The sequence below is a fragment of the Varroa destructor genome, unplaced genomic scaffold (genome assembly GCF_002443255.2).
Source record: "Varroa destructor unplaced genomic scaffold, Vdes_3.0 BEIS01000007.1, whole genome shotgun sequence".
In the NCBI taxonomy this organism is placed as follows: Eukaryota; Metazoa; Arthropoda; class Arachnida; order Mesostigmata; family Varroidae; genus Varroa; species Varroa destructor.
The window spans coordinates 9,796,967-9,815,093 of NW_019211460.1; the positions used below are offsets into that span (position 1 = coordinate 9,796,967).

At 39.5% G+C, this 18,127-nt stretch overlaps 1 protein-coding gene and 1 long non-coding RNA gene across 7 annotated transcripts in view; one reads left to right on the forward strand and one right to left on the reverse strand.

Annotated features, from left to right (window-relative positions):
- LOC111254409 (zwei Ig domain protein zig-8-like) overlaps nucleotides 1-10,602 on the forward strand; it is a 36,744-nt gene extending 26,142 nt beyond the window's left edge. For 5 of the 6 annotated variants that reach the window (XM_086974538.1, XM_022815231.2, XM_086974537.1 and 2 more), the window contains 5 exons: nucleotides 4,211-4,479; nucleotides 4,808-5,033; nucleotides 6,750-7,055; nucleotides 7,393-7,861; nucleotides 8,217-10,602. In XM_086974538.1, the coding sequence (XP_086830664.1) occupies nucleotides 4,211-4,479; nucleotides 4,808-5,033; nucleotides 6,750-7,055; nucleotides 7,393-7,508 (917 nt within the window). In that variant the 3' untranslated portion in view covers nucleotides 7,509-7,861; nucleotides 8,217-10,602. The remainder of the gene's footprint in view (nucleotides 1-4,210; nucleotides 4,480-4,807; nucleotides 5,034-6,749; nucleotides 7,056-7,392; nucleotides 7,862-8,216) is intronic. The other variant, XM_086974539.1, reaches the window with a different exon arrangement.
- LOC147754288 (uncharacterized) overlaps nucleotides 1,352-18,127 on the reverse strand; it is a 77,130-nt gene continuing 60,354 nt past the window's right edge. The window contains exon 3 of the long non-coding RNA XR_015316798.1: nucleotides 1,352-2,764. This is a non-coding gene — a long non-coding RNA (uncharacterized LOC147754288). The remainder of the gene's footprint in view (nucleotides 2,765-18,127) is intronic.

Consider the following 18,127-nt stretch of genomic DNA (forward strand, 5'->3'; position numbering starts at 1 on the left):
AATTGCTTAACAATAAACGCTTTGGTAGAGGTAGCTAAGAGTGGGTTGTCTGCAAACAGTAGTGCGCGAGTGAAGCAAATTGATATTGTACTAATAGCCGTAGAGTTCGTATTTAAAGGATAAAGCCAGTAGAATAAAAATAAGAGCTAACGAAGATAGATGCTTCTGCCGTGACTTCGAAAGAGTTATAGAAGGGAGGTAATAATGGACGATCTGACTAGGCCTTTCCAATGGCCTAGGGAAATGTCCGAGATTAGGGAACAGAAGGCTGCTACTTTTAAACCAGGTTACACTAATTATAATCACTGAGACACGATTTACTTAGTTTACGCTTTAATGTTACATAGAGAACAATACAAGCATCTAGCTTCTCTCGCTTAGATGTTTGGCGCAACGATACTGCCATTTACAATTGTCAGAGTAGAGGTCGTGTCAATGTTAAACATAGTGCCAATAGACCAAATCGGTTTCGGGTATGGGTTCGTCTTCAGCAACAATGCTCATAATTTGCGACTAGAAAAGCTGGTCCAAACAATAGTACGGGCTTATGCCAAATCGACATATTTGATTTAGCAACAGAGCCGTTGTCGAGCAGACAAATAGATACAACTAGTAGTCATAAATGTATGTAGAGGTGTCACAAAATGATGAGCACTTATACAGTGAGAGTATCAAATCTGAGAATTTTTTTCACACACGTGTTTACTTTACTTTTTATCTTAATTAATGATTAATTATTCGCCATATAATATCAAGTATATAATTTACTAGAGAATATGGTTAGTATCTTATTTTCAGCAAGATCAGTGTTGCTCGCTGATTTTAGTATAGCTGAAATATGCTCGCAAGTTTTTATTGTGACAAAAATTACTAAAATATAATTTTTATCAAACGATTGCTACGAAATCGAGTTTGGTGACGCTAGTTAATAGTGGCCTTTTCATAACAAAACAGTGATCATAGGTAATAATATTGCGGCAATTCACATAAAATTGTTTGCGTTTAAAAGCCACGGCTCTGACAAAATTTTTTTTGCTAGATAGAGCTAAACATAATAACAAAAAAATCGTATTATTTAAACACTTCTGGAAATGTACAAATAGTCAAAGTTCACCCCCAATTTCAGCCCGTCTTGCAATAGATCTTTCACGATAGAATTAATCATTTACTCGCAAATGTTAGCTTGTACCTTATCTTGTACGATTTGCCTATAGGAGTAGGGTTGTTCGGTATAACCTTCCATATCGGAAAGCCTGATCGAATCTGCATCGATTTCTACCGTTCATCCCGTTGGCACTAATAATAACATCATCACTGCACACGGTACGCCAACTAGATCTTCGATAAACAGATCTATAAGAGACACCGTTCAGGCGATAGCATGAACCTGCCTATAAACCTTATCAAATTCTATGAATCTCACATATGATTGTGTGTTTTTCTTTCTATGAAAATGGAAAATTTTCAGGATTTACGTTATCGCTCTAGGTTTATTTTGTGCGACGCGTATGAAGGTCAAATATACCAGATATATATATATATAGTTGATTGCATTTATATGATGTTTAGATTCATTACGGTACAATCTGACTTTTGGGTACCGGTAGGTTTATTTACGAAGTAAAACAATGCTATTCAAATTATTCACTTCATTGTAAGGGTGAGCTGAATCGAAATGGTCGATCGTAGGCTTAGCTCACTTCAGCGCTTGGCTCCTCGCTTCTCCCAAGCTTTCTCTTTTTTTTACTAAGCTACATTATTGTAATACTCACAAGCTTAAATTACTTCGTCGAAAAGCAACAACCACCGATCCCTTCGTGTGTCGCCGAGGACGAGTCGTTCTGCTCGATCCTCCAATAGGTTAACCCTACTGCCACGATAGGTATATTTTTTGTTTTCTTTTAATAGATACGTCAGTTGTGGCAGAACGTGAAATAAAGGCAAAATAGGTTTTAGTGTATACGTATCCGTAATTACCTAAGTATGACTAGATACGAAACGAAACGAAGGCTTGAGGCTCATTAAGATAGATTGTTCTTATGTGGTCGGTTAAATTGGTTCGCTCAATTTCGTTGATAAAACTGCGATTATGAATTATGAAGCTGTTGTAACGCTTTTGAATTTTGGCCTAATCATGTTTATCGGGTTACGCTATCTCGACCATTATGTAAGTCTGACAATAACGGTATTGGCGACACAACCTAGGAAGTTATTTATTTTGTTATGTCAGTGTGAATATCTTGCATTTCAAGATTGTAGCCCAACTTATAAACGGACCACTCGTTTAGAAACGTACCGAGATATGTGAGATGAAGTAAAGCTCTGATAATCTACATAACGTTTTTTTCGCACTTCTACAAAACTTAGAAGCAGCACTTCGTATGGCGCTGTAACGGGCGCCGAACTTACCGCCTCCACCATACTGACGCACCGTCAATAAAACCCTTTTTGCCCTATAGGCTAGTCCATGTCTGTCATTTCCTACAACTCAATACGCGTCTATAGTTTCACGTTCAAAAATGGACCAGTATTGCATTACACGGCTGACCACCTGCTATGGCGTTTCCTGCCACAACGACCACTACATATATATTAGAGCTACTTTTAGAACTGATGGCGGTCCGGTTGGCAGGTTTCTCAGTTCAGACTTTTAATACTGGGTGTCGACCATGTAGCCAGATAGTGCACGGGGACCAGCCCTTGTCTCTCCCCTGAGCCTACCCTTTTCTGTGAAAAGGGAATCGTGACAAGTTTTTGAGGAAGGCTGAATAAACGAAAACAGAGAAAAGAAGAACAAGGAAAAGTGTTAGAACGAAGTTGAGGCCTGGACATTTATAGTAGAATCATACAAACTCTGTGTGCTACTTTTGCTATTTCCATAGTATAGGTATTGCCACAAATTACAACACCTGCCGGTAAACGATATCTCGGTAGCCTAAATATAAACCTGGCTAGCTTCTGGCACATTTAATGTACCATACTCAAAACGTTTTATATACACGTACAAAATATATTGCACGGAAACAAATTCAAGTGGAACTTTCCTTGGCCGTCTTACAAGTTGTGTATCCGATGTATTTTATAGCGGGACATGAACTACCCGGACAAATTACTATTGATAGTAATAAACACTGCCATTACCGGCGGCCAATTCTTTTGTAAATCCTTGAATAGGTCGGCTGACTGTTTAACATGACCGACGACATATATGGTATGCTCAGCAGGCTAACCACATGAACATGATTCAGTTTGGAAACATGTCTAAGAGACAAAATATAGTAGCATTGTCGAGCATGCAGAACGTAATGTATCAGCATGAAATCGATAGAAACCTGTAGCCCAACTGGGTCATGCGGAATGACAGTAGTATTTCAGTTTTTAGAGAAATGCAGTCTATTGCATGTACCCAATCTGTTCGGGGTGTTTGTGGCGTAGTTTCGAAACTTGAATTTTATTTGGGATAAATATATTCTAGTCTAAGTGGGCTGTCTTCTAATTTTTCGATTGCATCGCTTAAAGTGTCCGTGCGCTGATGAGAAATTCCGAAATTAATAGGGCATAACATAGTGTACCCTGATAACCCGAATAGCAGATCCTGTCGTTGGACATAGTCGTGCATAGGTAGTTAGGTTTGCCCTACCGGAAGCGACCCAAGGAACTTCTAATACTCCTTTCGTGCTCGCTCTGCTTGTCGTGATACAATGCATGATTCATTATGAACGTAATAACGTGCGTCAAAACGACCCAGTTAAGCCTAATGTAAGCAGATACTGCCCAATGGAGAGGTAAATATATAACTTAGCATAGCGTTTGTAACTTGTCACGCATGCGCACATATTAGAACCGCTTCCAATAATATTAGTAATTAGCTAATTAAGCTAACCCAAGAGTAATAAAAACGTAAAAGATCTACCCTCTTGATTGCTTTTGAATTTTCAGAATTGTAAGGCATTTGGAGTATGAGCGCGCGATATTTTCTCCCGTATACCTTATAATGATGATGAACCATTATTGCAACATACACACGCAAACGTATGAAGGCTGTATTGTACTGAAACGCGGTTTTAATCGTCTCGAAAATGATAACAGCATAAACGTAGACAATCTAGAAATCAATTAGCAAGTGTGGTTAAATACAGCTTTTTTCTATGCCACAGTATCAGACGAAATGATTTGCTATTAACTAATCCTATTCATTACCTGGCTTCAGGCTTACAGCAACAGCCGGACGATTTAAGTCGCAGCGCCTCTAGGGAGTGGTCAGATGAGATGCGTGATCTCGGAGGAGATAATCCACAGTCAGAGAGCAAAAGCTCGACGGACCTCGCTGAATCCGAGAATCCTCCGCACGACAACTATCAACAATTTCTCAACAAGATATTACCAACTTTCGACAACTCGACAGCTACAAACATCACCACGACAGCTGGCAAAACGGTATTTTTGCCCTGTAACGTACGGCATCTCGCCGATAAAACGGTAAATAGAGGTTTGTTTTAACACACAAACAATTTTTAGGTTGCATTTTTCGTACAATTTAAATCGAAAGAAGAAAATATTTATCCTGTAGAAAACGCACTACGGTATATGGGTGGCGAGAAGTGGTCGTCTATATATATATATATAAGCGAAAGTCTCGTTTAAGAAATAGGTCAAATCTGACTGAGTCAAATCGTTGGTACACTTTTGCGTAAGATCTCTCGCAGTGTTTTAATGGGATATAGGCTAAACCAGCGGAAGGTTGCGCGTGAACAAACAGGAAAGCTTGCTTTTTCGATTAACATAAAGTGTTGGATGCTATTCAAAGGTCTCGTGGATCCGTCGACCAGCGGACGCGCCAGAGGATCTTACGGTTTTAACCGTGGGCCGTTACACGTACACTCACGATCAGCGAATTCGCTCGGTGCATTTAGATAGCTCGGAATCGTGGGTTCTAGAAATCAAATATCCACAACCACGGGACAGTGGCGTGTATGAATGCCAGGTTAGCACCTTGCCGAAGATCAGCCGTTTCATTACACTTAACGTTGTTGGTAAGTTACTACTCCCTCGTGTCAAGCGTCAGGCTGAGATCTCGTAAATTGTGTATATACGTATATAAATAAACAGTACTTCTATTTTTTTATTATAACATTTTACGCTATTAAACTTACTTTTCGATTTTTTTTTCGTATTTTACGTTTGTATATTTTTTCTCTAGGTTTTTTTTTGTTTTTTAGACAACAATTAGTAATAATAGGGCTAATAATAGCAATAATAGAGTTCGTATAATTGTTTCGTGAATCTTCGATTCATCTAGCACAAGCGCAATGCTATATGAGATGACACAGTTTGAGATAAAAGTGAAAATTGCTAAAAATTCTTTGCTTCCAAAGCAGCATTAACAAACGTAACGTTAAAAACAATACTTTGAAATCAGCAACGTTAGCCCTAGCGAATTTAATTAATAATTAACTAAGCGCCAAACGTTTAGCAGTACGAATAAATCACGACCTAATTCATTTTATATATTCCCACATTGCGTATATTGGGTACACAGTGTGCAACGCGTTACCGATTTGTTTTCAATAATTATTGATATTTTGACCGCTTTTATTGGCTGCCAGCAATATATGGTCCTCTCAAATAAAGTTTCCCAACGCAGTTTCTAGATACTTTATACAATGTCCCAACTAATCGTACGCGCACGAGCAACATAGGATGAGGCATGGAGATGTATTTATTTCAGACAGCGCGTTGAATACAGTAAGGGGCTAAAAACAATTTGTTAGATCCTCGGTAAAAAAAAAAGTAGGAGTTTTTATCTATTTTTATGTTAGTTGATATGCTCTGTGGCGTGTTGAGCAGAAGAGGTTCGAAGTGCTACTGCTTGCGGTCTAATTCTTAATATAGCTTTCGTTTTCCTTCTTCCGCACTTTTCGCTATTGCAAGTCGAACGGTCTCAGGCGGCTGCAGTTCTTACGTGCTGGGATTATACGTCGCGAGTGGCAGGAGAAAGACTGGTACAAGCGAGACGCTTCGAGAACGCATTGCACGGCGCAAGCAGTCGAGTATAGTGGAAAAAGGGTGGGCTGGTGAAGACGCCACGAAAGCGACTGCTGCATAAAAATGCAATGTGGTCGCGATAAGGGGCCTACCCATCTGCTTATTGGCTAGGTATGTAGCCTAGACATGAACGGCGCCACCAGATCGGGCCACGCGTTACATTTGAACGGCAAGAAAACTACCGATCGGAATGAGCCCGCACGTTGGAACCGAGATGAACCGTGGGTTGGTTTTGAGCAGTCTCCCTTCAGTAGCTCTAAACGTATCTCGGATCTGCGGCTGGTCTACGATCCGTTCAATACATCTGTATAGAAAAACTGCGGCAGCTGGCAAGCCCATTCGCAACCTCCTACCTATTTTTCACTCTCTCATTGCACTAAGTGCAGTCGCCTTTAGATTTTTTTTTAAGAATTTCTGTGCTTCTACTTCGGCTCTTCCGGTAGAGTACAGCGTCTAGCTTTCTGACTACCTAACAAGTTACCACCTCGAACCTTCTCGTTCTCGTTCCGTGCATCTACTTCAGTGACGGCAGCGGCACCTTTGTACATTGTGTATATAATATGCAGCTATTCTTTGTCGAGGCTCTGGGATGTCTGCATTTCTGTACTAGTCGATGTGCACCCAGTCGCGCATTTCACAGGCGCTTCAAACAGGATTGTAACACAAGTTGTTGTTGATGTGTTTTTGTCTTGTGCTGACGTCAGTAAGTAGAGCGCGCATCATCGGTGGACCACAGCTGTTCGTCAATGCAGGAAGTAGGTTAAATGTCTCCTGTGTAGTGGATGCGCCTGGCGGCGGGACAGATTTCGTCTTCTGGTCCCATAATAATGGGATATTAAGTTTGGACGCACGACGTGACCAGCTAGCCATAATCCTGAATACTGATCCGTTACGACAACAGACGATCAGCAGCCTGGTGATCCGTTCAGTTCAGACGTCAGATTCGGGCAACTATACCTGTACGCCCTCTAATGCGGAGCAGGATTCGATACAATTAGTTGTGCTTAATAGTAAGTGCACTGCAGTAATCCTCTGTGATACCTAATGGCTTCTAATTCGAGAACTTGAAACGTACGTTCAATATCAACTATTTAATTATGGTGATTGATGAAATTATCATGATGACGCTTAAAATAAACGTTTACGGGACAACGTATTGAGCACAGAGTACTTCAATTGCCTTTACTGGACAACTATAGAAAGATGTACATCCTAAACATCAAGAATCTATGACGACAAAATAGGACCAAGCATGTTATCTTAATAGAAAATACTGTGTTTTATTTCGGTATAGCCTCAAGCCCATGTACTTGGTGCACTGTTCAATAACGTTCATTACTGTTGCAGACGACACGCCCGCTGCGATGCAAGACAGTCTGAGTTCGCAGGGAGCGTGCTCTTGGCTAGTTCACCGGGAGCTTTTGCTCTGGATGTTGGCATTGCCTGTATATCTACTACTGTGACTGCGACAGTGCCACGATCCGCTGCGGCGCCATGTCAAGGGAGCCCAACGACGGCATAGAACAACAGCGAGATATTTCGAAACCGACGCGAGAGGGGTCACGTCTCCAGCATGTACTCATGCGACACAGCGCGAGTCAACCCCTGACAAATGGGGTGGTGGCAACAACAAATCGATAAACGCAAGAGTTCCAAAGCCAGGGGATATTATTGGAGGGGATCAGCTTATTGCAGCGACCTCCTTAACAGGCTCCTCGACACCGTGTCAACTATAACCATTGTCTAATGTCCCTATATAACGGGACGCCGCATCAGGCCTCCACCCGGAGGCTCTATCGACATTCAGCGTGTTACCGTATGTTTGGGTTATAGTTGCTATGCAAGTTAAAATACCATTGAAATATGTTGAAGTTAGGTCGGTTTTGAACCTTAAGGAAAGCAGTTCCTTTTTACATTCATTTGGCCACTGTAATAAATTAATTATATATTTTGCCCCAATTTCTTATTTACTGGTGTACGTCTAGCTGTAATCGATCTCAACCTTCTAAACTGGAATTGAATGTGGTAACTTTTCTACACAGATCATTCTACCTAGATCAAGGCCTCTTGCCCTTCATTAACTCATAGCCGTGAAGGCACTTCAGTGGGCTGAAGCAGGACTAGTCTGTCCTACTGGCATTATTTTCTTTTCTTTTACATTTGTTCTACAGGCTTGTAGCTGCTGTCGAAACAACCCAGTTGTGATACATAACTATAGAGACAAAGAACGGGGGATGGAAGGAATCGTTGCTGAAGCCGCTGTCGTAGATAAAGAGGCGGAAGGAGATAGCGAAGCATAATGGTGATTCCGATCAGCGCCAAGACGTGTACAGCACATTGAACAAACCAAGACAACAGAGGTGGGCACAAGGCCAATTAGTAGGATAATAAAAGACGACGAAAAACTTCTAATAAGGGCAATATGGCCAGTGAGAAGAGCCTTCGCTTTTCTCTATGGCGAGATGCAGTTGACGGAAGGCCTTAGATGGTCTCTGGAAATACATACTTTTCTACCAAATAATTGTACTTTCTCTGTAAAAATAGGAATATCCGTGAATAATGGTTATCTTTGATAGTAGATACATTTTGATTGCGATCTCGGTCGCTTTTTCAGTAGGCAGTGTACGTTCTCATGGCTCGTCTCGTGGCGTGGCACTCATTCATTCTGCACATTCTGTATATAGTAGCAGGAGTAGTGGACTGTAATGATTAAGATAGTAACAATACAAACAATAATACCAACATAAACAAGTGAAGAAAAACGGAACTAAAGGTAAAGAAGAGACATCGATGGTTATCAGTAAAGCAAGTAGCTTGGTCTGCCAACCAGTATACTAAATCCATGTAAATAGTTTGCTGGTTTGTTCAGCAAAGATTTTCAGAACGCATGCCGATGCCCACCCTATTAGCTATGTACCGTGAGTATCGCGGATTAACCTGCCGGAAAGCGAAACTTTGTTTTCCGGAACAAGATGGTTTCGCGGTAAATTGCAAAAAAAAAAAAATATAAAATGAACATCTGTATCGTGAATAGTATGCCATCAGATCCGTAGAATGTAGGTGATCTCTGCTCAGCAGCGTGGACGTCGATTATATGAATTCCGGGCGAACGTCGTGGGTCCTAAACAACGCTTTTCATGTACTATAAAAAAACTACAGAATTACTTTTTGTTTGTTTGTTTGTTTGTTTTTATAATGTACAAACATTTAATGACTGAATAGTGATTCAGAACAAATTGCTTAGAGATGCGCTTTTCGCATGAAAATTTATCTAGCTTTTTCTACGAAAAAACACATTATCAGCTATTCGTCATCGATTGTAATTATTTTAATCGTGTTTTCAGTTTCACAGGGAAAAGCAGAGGGCGTTAGGGACAACACATATCGAACAGCATCAATTATAGGGAAAATTTCAAAATATTTAGTAACGATTGTGAGGTGTTCATGCAGTGCTGTCTTTACGCGTCTGACTTATTAGATGAAACGAAAAACTCTACTCAACCTCTTGTTACAAAGAAGTAAAAATCAAGACGTGAAGATTTATTCATTGACAAGATATGGAGATTCAAGAGCCGGTCGTCTGAGTTGACTCTTTGGGATCGCAAGGGAATTTCAGATAAAAGGAATGGTAATGCGGGTAAAAAGGATCCAAAAACGCAGAATTATTTATCAGCATGTCTCTGCCGCATTCAGTGCGCACCGAAACCGTATAGAAAATGTAGGCTTAGCAAAATGTTCTAAAATCTATCGGCTAGACCCTTTACTCTCGGACGCTAGAGTTTTTCATTTGAGTGTGGACCATGCCATCGACTAAAGCCATGGATAACAAGCACATATTTTGGAAGCAAAGAGAAATCTGTCCTATTGGATTTCAGGACAACAAAGGAAGAGTAAGCATGTCTTGTTTGCTCCTCTACTTGCATGCATCATCATTGAACACCTATAGATAATAACCATAATAAATCGATAGTGAAAGGAGGGCGTCGGCTGCGAATCAGCATGGACACTTCGCAGTATCAACACTATCAGAAATAACCTTTGTTGCTCAACCGCGTCAGGGCCGATCTCGTACAAAACCACTCCAGATTCCGCAAATTAAAGTGAATTCGAGCATTAGAGTGTTGGAAAATCTGCTCTGGCAATGACCACCCATTTGCTCGTGAGTCAAAACAAATGAATGATAAATAATCTGAAGGTAAAAATTAAACAATAAAGTACGTAATAAAAGAGCTAATTTTTGTGAAAATCATGAAGAGCGGAAATTTTCTGGTGGTTTCTTACGCAATTGGCGACTTAGGTCATGTTTGTAAATCTTAGCGATTTCTCCACATAACGAACTGTGTATATAAGAAACTTAAAGCAAATGGATAAAAAGAAGTTAACAGTAAAGGTTACTAGAACTGCGATTCATCATGCCGGAGGGATCCGGGTTTCTGTCGCTTAGTAATTGATCAGTATAAACCAGAAATTGAGCAATGACGACGATAATGGCAATAAAACATAAATAATTAGTTTGAATGAAATAATAAAACTAATTAATCTGTGCTTTTTTCTATTCTGGAAAGCTTTTTTAATTAATTTCATCGCATCGTGCTGTAGAAATACGTGCGTGCATAGTAAAATTATTTATTAACCTTCAAAGTTCACAACTGCGTAACATGGACCGACATACCAAAGGGTCTCAGTTCTTACCAATGTATGTTAATCATGATTATATATAATCGCGTGTGGCCTTTAAGAAATCGGGTAGCACTTCAAGACAAAAAATAAGATGAAAGCAACCATGAGAAATTGTATACGAGTTCTGTACACTTCACCTGACTTTCTTTTTTAATTAGTAGGGCAAATACAATAAAGCTATTAAAGAAAGGCATAAAAATTATGTCGATTCCACTCACGTAACTATGTTAGATAAACAAGTACTGCTATCTCTGTGCCGTATACGTATTGTATTCGTTGCATTGCGGTTTTGGGTTGGGTTGGGTATTTTTCAATTGAAGTAAAATAAAAAGGTTCAGATTCGTACGGTAAGTATCACAGATGAACCTGCATTGATTAATACGATGTTCCGAAGAAAATAGACAAAAAACCAATAAGAATAATTGAGCGGACGACAAATTGTTCTTCCTTATATTTGTATTAATTTTATTATGCTAACTAACACAGTATATATCAAGCAACTGTTGCAAAACGTTTCAAACTGAAGCTTATTTTGAAAAAGCCTCAACTGTCGAAATTGAGTCTAATAAATAGCTAATCCCAAAACCTCGGAGCCTGACGACAGCCGACCTGAAGAGGTTCGAGGTATATTGTGTCGCACGATAGTCGCGTGGTAAAGCGTGAAAGGGATTTAGATCACTCCAGGCTATGCTTGTAAGTTTTTTTTTCTATGTAAATATTTTTTAAATCATTTTCGGTAATTATGAGTAACTGTAATACAAATATATTATGAAAGACCTAAACGATGAAAACTACCTCTTGGCCAGCAGCGTTAAGATCAAATTTAGTTTAGTGTATATCAATTATTTTCTATTCTATCGTAGCTTGATAATGCAGCCGCTTTTTGCAGTTGGTAATTGGCAGCTACTCGTATAGCGCAATGGTGACGTATTGGTAAACTGGGGACGCGTGAGAAATTCTAGGTTTAAGACACGGTATAGATATGATTTGCTTCATACTGGCGAGCCATCTCAAACCGCATCGGGCCGCCATTTTGTAGGTTGGCTCGATAGGTTAGTGAATATTAAGTGTTGGGAACTATATGAGCTTTTCTCGACGGCTCAGGTATAAACAGGTAGAAGCAACGAAAAACTAGTTGTACATGTAGCTAAAACGTCTGCTATAATCAACAACACCAACGTAGTCAGATCCGAGCAATAAAAGTAGTAACACTCATAAGCATGGATTGTGAAATTAAAACGTCACTTAGAACAATCTATTGTTGAAAATTTGCCGAAATAGGATCTTAACAAATTCGTATTAGAACGTTTTCTGGGGCCGTCACCTGCAAAAGCCAGCTTTTCTTCGCGCACAGGCATGCGTAGTAATCCGCCGCTAACAGAGCCGGCGACCTAAACAGGCCGAATAGTCAGGCGGTTGAATTTAATAAGCAAACTGTTATGACACCTCAAATGCCTGATCGGAAATGAAGTTATTTTGTTGATCTTTGGAATGCTTCTTGTAGGCCATGCGAGCGGACATTGACCGGTCGCTTTGCTGACGACCCTTAGTAACAATGTAATGGGGAGGGCAAAATGCTTCTACTTTTCCCTCTGTCGGAATAAACGAGTGCATGACTCCCACAGCTCTTAGTGCGGGAGCGGGAGCAGCTACTGGTCACTCGTCCGGGTCTATGATATAGTGAAGGATCAGAAGGCATTTGGGTTACACGGCCGATCCGCAAAAATATAAAATTGGTTTCCTAGAGGGAAGCTCAGAGTCGTGCTTGAGATAGATAAATTTTTGCCTACGTTCCAACATGCACGACTACGATACATGCAAGCGTACTTCACTATATTAATGGTTGTATGGAGGGGTCGTAGTATACAAAGCTACCACTGTTTAGCTCAATTGCTCAATTACGCAAACTTTCGTCCGGAGTCAACAGCGAAGTGTGCATGTAAAACTTCGCGCAAAAACTACTTACAAGGTCACCCGTTATTTTTATATACATGTGAGTAACCTAACGTAAATTATTATTCGCGTTTAACAATTTATGTACTAACGTCATGTCTAACTTACTGTAGATAATATAAGTTGAGGATTAGGCAGATTTTTCTTTCACTATAGCCAACTGCAACGTTTGATTGGCATAAGTTTGATATGGGCAGGGTACGTGATTACTTCTAAACATCTAATCCCTAATCGTCAAGTAACGTTCTGCTGTATGTCCATAAGTATACTTAAGGACAATTTGACAATTGATGTCAAGGAATTCAGTTTTTTTTTTTGTCAATTCTAATGGCGGATCTGTTGTCAGGTCCTGACTAAGTGTGAGGCTCGTCCACATATTGTCATCATTACACTAGTAAACTAAACGAATCGAGGTGATTGTAAATGGAAACTGTGTCGTATCTAATGTTGATGCCCAGTGGGTCGGAGCGGTCTATGGAACTGCACAGGAACCATGGGAACCCTGTAGGCGTTATAAATCGAATAGGGTCCAAGGTTTGCTTGCTTTTAATTTGCTCATTTTATAGTTTAATTTTATACGATACGTCTCGTGGCCATCTCTGTGATCTAGTATACACCATTTTCTACCTAGTGTTGAACATGATTATATGCAATCAAGCCCAGGAAGTGTGGCAACGTGAACTATAATTTTTTAAATACGTAGTAAATAATCGAGACACAGCAAGAAAAACCTAGTCATTATTTATTTTGTCATATAGCTTGTATATAAGCGACATGGGCATTATGAGACCTTATAAAAAAATATGTTACGATATTTTTAAATATAAAATAGTTTTTTGCATAATGCCTATCATAGACAGCTATCACTGCACCGTTTCCCTTTGCGCCACGCTATAAACGAGGGCCTTCTTGAAAAGAACTTTACATGATATGTTGCTAACGAAGATTCATGCAGCGGACAAAGCGCAGCTTTCATTTAGTCAGTCGTACAATCCACTGGCATGTTCAGCATGGCTAAGGCCACTATTGTATAGTGAACTACTTTTCTGGGCGGCTTTCCCTACGTTTTGCGGTGGTAAAGAACTTTGGGTCGGTCTCGGCTATTGGGTCCTCCTGTCGTCGAATCAACTAAAGGTTGGGGGGCGTTTTTCGGTAGGCCAAACTGGCGACTGAAGATATTTAACAAATAGCGACATATCCTCTAGTGAGTACATGGAGCGATTATGGCAGGACGTACGCAGGTTCAGGTTCTTTTTAAAAATGCAGGCTTCGCTCGCTCTAACTTACACATTTTAGCTGCGCTAAGATCTTCTCAGATGATTTGGGAATAGAAGACGTTTGGACTTGGTACACAGAAAGCGTGTCCTTATACTTAGGGAGAAAATACGACAGCTACCAGAGCCCTTCCAACCAAGTCCTTGACAGAGCAACAAAGAATGAGCTCAGTGCAATATGCTTGTGTATCTAATAGCATTTCGACTTAGTTGTTAACATACGCTTTCTATGCTAAGTAACTGCATTTAAAGTATTGGCCAGCTTAAGAGCTGCATCTGGAAAAATGCAAATGGGCTCGTCTCTTGTTTATCGAGTCCAAACCAAGAAGAGTACGATATTTGCGCTGCTGTTCGCGCGCCGTTATTTTGTCTTTATATTTTACTGAAGGGGGTTTTATTTAACTGACGGTTTGCCTCAACTGTCGGGCTGATTTAGATGAAAATGGATTAACGTAATTGGAAAAGGGCCAAGGTTTCCGCAAATTGTTGTAAAGATGAACCAGCCAAGAGTGCCTTAAGAATATGAGACTTTCCGCGCATCCTCACAATTTGTTTCCTATGCCTATATTATTTTATAAACTTGTAGGGACAAAATAGTTCTGCCTGCAGGTTGCTACTTGTTGCTGACCTCCAACGAGCATCCGAAAAGCTTGAAAGATCTGTAATTGTTATGTTCTGCACAGCTTAAACGATATATCTGTAATAGTTCCCATAGCTATAGGACCACTTTAGGAATCTATACAACAAAATGGCCTAGTAGCATGTTTGTGCCTTTAATATACCATTGTTGTCGTTTTACTACAACCAGTAACTACGTGTATCATACACATATCACACAATGTTTTTTGCTTCTTATCTGATTGATGATCCTCTTAGGCGGATCAGAAGGAAATGGTAAACTACATATAATACGGCGCTGTTATGCTGGACGCTCGTATATTGCTTGCTTTGCTCTCTTTTTTTGCGGTTTTTTATAAGCTTTCGGTCAATGCTAGTTGCTTCTTCTTAATTTACTTAAGACATCATTTTCCCTTTTGTCACTCTGTGCGTCAGTTACGCATCATTAACATTACCGGCTTAAGGAAACAGAAAGTCAGATGAGCAAACAAAAACGCTAGGGCAGCATCGACGAAAGCAAGAAGGAGGGAATGTCTTCGAAACACAGAAGGATTTCTATCTATCTGTCGCCTTTACCTTTTTACTTTCCCATGCCAGACGGCGAGGTCTACGCTCAACCCCTACGAGTGCTTATAACAACAGGCTTATTCTAATGCAAATAACTTCCTCTTAACGGGAACGAATTCTAAATATTTGAGTCAATCAATCAGACGTACAACATAAAGTTGCGACATCTTCTGATGAAAAACTTGACGATTCTAAGATAAAAAGTGTTAGGATTTATATTGTACTTTTATAGCCTTGTTACATGTTAATTGCGCAGCGCGAACTCAATGATTTTGACGCTGGGGCAATTTAGCCTTTTCTTACTCAACCGAAATAGACTTCGCCTTCTGCATGCCAGTGGGTATGACACAATGAATTTTAATTTTTATAATATTCAGTGACTTTCTGTTTAGTGACAATGTGCACCGTCATTATTATTTACGATCTCTTGTCGTCTGGATAACAATTGACTTAACATCTGACCACTGACCCAACTAGCTGCTTGTGATTGCAGAAGATTCGTTTCCATAGTAAGTTACAACTTGGCGCATGAGCCGTGGACGCAATGTTCCAACGTGGAAGCATACATACTACCCCATTTCTGAGCTTCGCTCAAATTATTCGTAGCCCACTCGTATAATTTTTTATTTTAATAACTGCATCCAGGTGAACAAGCATGGCATTTTCACGTTCAAAATTGGGCGCCAAAATTGAGTTCTAAGACCTGCGCACTTTGAGATGACGCGGCGTCTTCTTGATTATTCTTTTTCGCAGGATATCGTGCACGAATTAATTTTCAAATTCGGAATTTCTCGAACGAACGGCGCACGATGTCTCTAGCATTCGAATTTTTATCAAGTACAAAGTTTTGTACAGCAAGTGGTTTCTACAAATCTTCTCCCTTGCATGCCTCACTGCAACTCGTTTGCCCGAGTGGCGATATCCAAGTGGAAGGCTTCAGAAATCGAAAAGTATAATTATAGTTAGAGAAGCATAATAATAATAATAATTTTCGATTTCTGTGCACTGCTGTGGGCGTTATTTTGACATAAGAAGTTTACGTATGGTACGTTCGATCAAAAAATCAATCATATTAATGCCGTTAAAAATTCCCAAGTAGATGTTACATCAATTGGAGATAACTTCCAGGTGGACAAAAAATGGTGGTGTTCGAATTAATTTCGAACAAATAGTAAAATGTTAACGTAACGGTAGTTGTAAGAGTAGTTAAGATGCATTAATATATGTAATCAACACTAAAAAATGACAAGGTAAACGATCTTAACTGTGCGATTTCAAGATTTTCTAATTATCTACTTAGGTTGTAAGAAAATTTTGAATTATACAAATGTCTTACCTACTATAAACACTACTTTGGAAAATCAAAATGTTATAAACAACTTATTAGTATGTAGTATTTATTAGTAATTGTTGGATGTGGCAACCTCTACATGGTTTAGCTGCTCTACTGGTTCGCTGAACCACTTATTGCAGTTTTACCGACCTAGCGAGTTCATTGGGCAGATTATAAGCTTTGATTGGAAAAATAGGTATTTCCCTTTATTAACTACTGTTATAGTGGGAAAAGTCCCTAAAGATGAATATTACATCGCAGTTTTCATCATTACAGACTGTATTCAGTCACAATTCAAATATGATTTTTTCATACTAAATCATCTATCTCTCAATAGAAATAAATGATCGTTTGAGTATCAACCGCGTAAAGCCTGAGAAATTCGTTAGCTAGACAGATACTAGTATACATAGATACTAGGCCAAAAAGCTTGATGCTCGATTCATCGGTAGCTTGACATGCTACCGACGAATGTTGGTTCAGTTAGAAAAAGTTTAGCGAACTTGCCCTCGAGATAGTTCGCATCACGAGAAACTTTAATTGGTATTCAAAGTATTGTGCCATTGGAAAATGTCTAGCTGTTTTTTTCTTACTACGAAGCCGATAGTTTTTGGTGTCACTTGAATTTTCTGGAATTGTGAAGGCTATAGCAATAAAGTAGACGTTTGTTCGAAGATGATTAAGCTATCGCTAGTGAAAGAGATTCTGGAAAGTACGTACAGTTACTGGCTTTTTCAGTTGAACAGATAGTCGAGAGTCCACCGCTACCTAAAAGACAGGAAATTAGAATTCTTCCGGGAAAAGCCCCCTTTTGTTCAGGGTTTCTGAAGAATATTACCTTAAGGGTTGCATATATATCTGCATATACGATTGGGAAAACTCATATTAAAAAACGATCGCTAGAGGCTAAAATATGGTTACATTTAGTACTAGAATATTATATAAAACTATTGAAATTGTTGTGAAGTCATTTTTTAAAGTTTGCATACATTTAGGTCACATTTAGGTTATGACATTTAGGTCATAGGCAGTTCTTAGACAGTGTTGGCGACGAAAGGCCTTACTTTATATTAGGTCGGCAGAAGATTGGTAAGTATATCAGGTGAGATATGCGCTTGCTACACACTAACTAAGCAAAATGCGCAAAGTACTGACTGATCATCATAGAAACGCTTTGGACTTGATATGACACAAAATGACTGATACCATACGTAGCATGAGCTTGCCTCATTGACCACTTGGAAACTGAAACCATTTGGTCTGACTAGCAAAGAATAAAAGCACGCTTTAGTTAAGAAAATATTGCTTAATTTATGCCTTTCGAAGTAGGGGGGCACTACTGGTCTTTTAGTCGCAGTAACTGAATTAACGTCTGTCCCTCCAATGAACTGGACAATCTTGTGGGTGGAAAAGGCTAATGCCGAAAAGAAAACAGGTTGACGAAAAACGTAGCGCAACGTTTCTTGTTATGTCATCTCTATAACCTTCTAGCAGGACAGGGAGAAGCTACGGTAGAATTGTTAGGGTTTCATATATAATTGTAAAACCTTCGTTGTAAATATGGTGACTGAACCCGTCACGAAAAAGGCTGCCCTATGCAGGAAAGGGCCGAAATACTTTATTTATTTTAATTAATCTTTATTATTTATTTTAATTA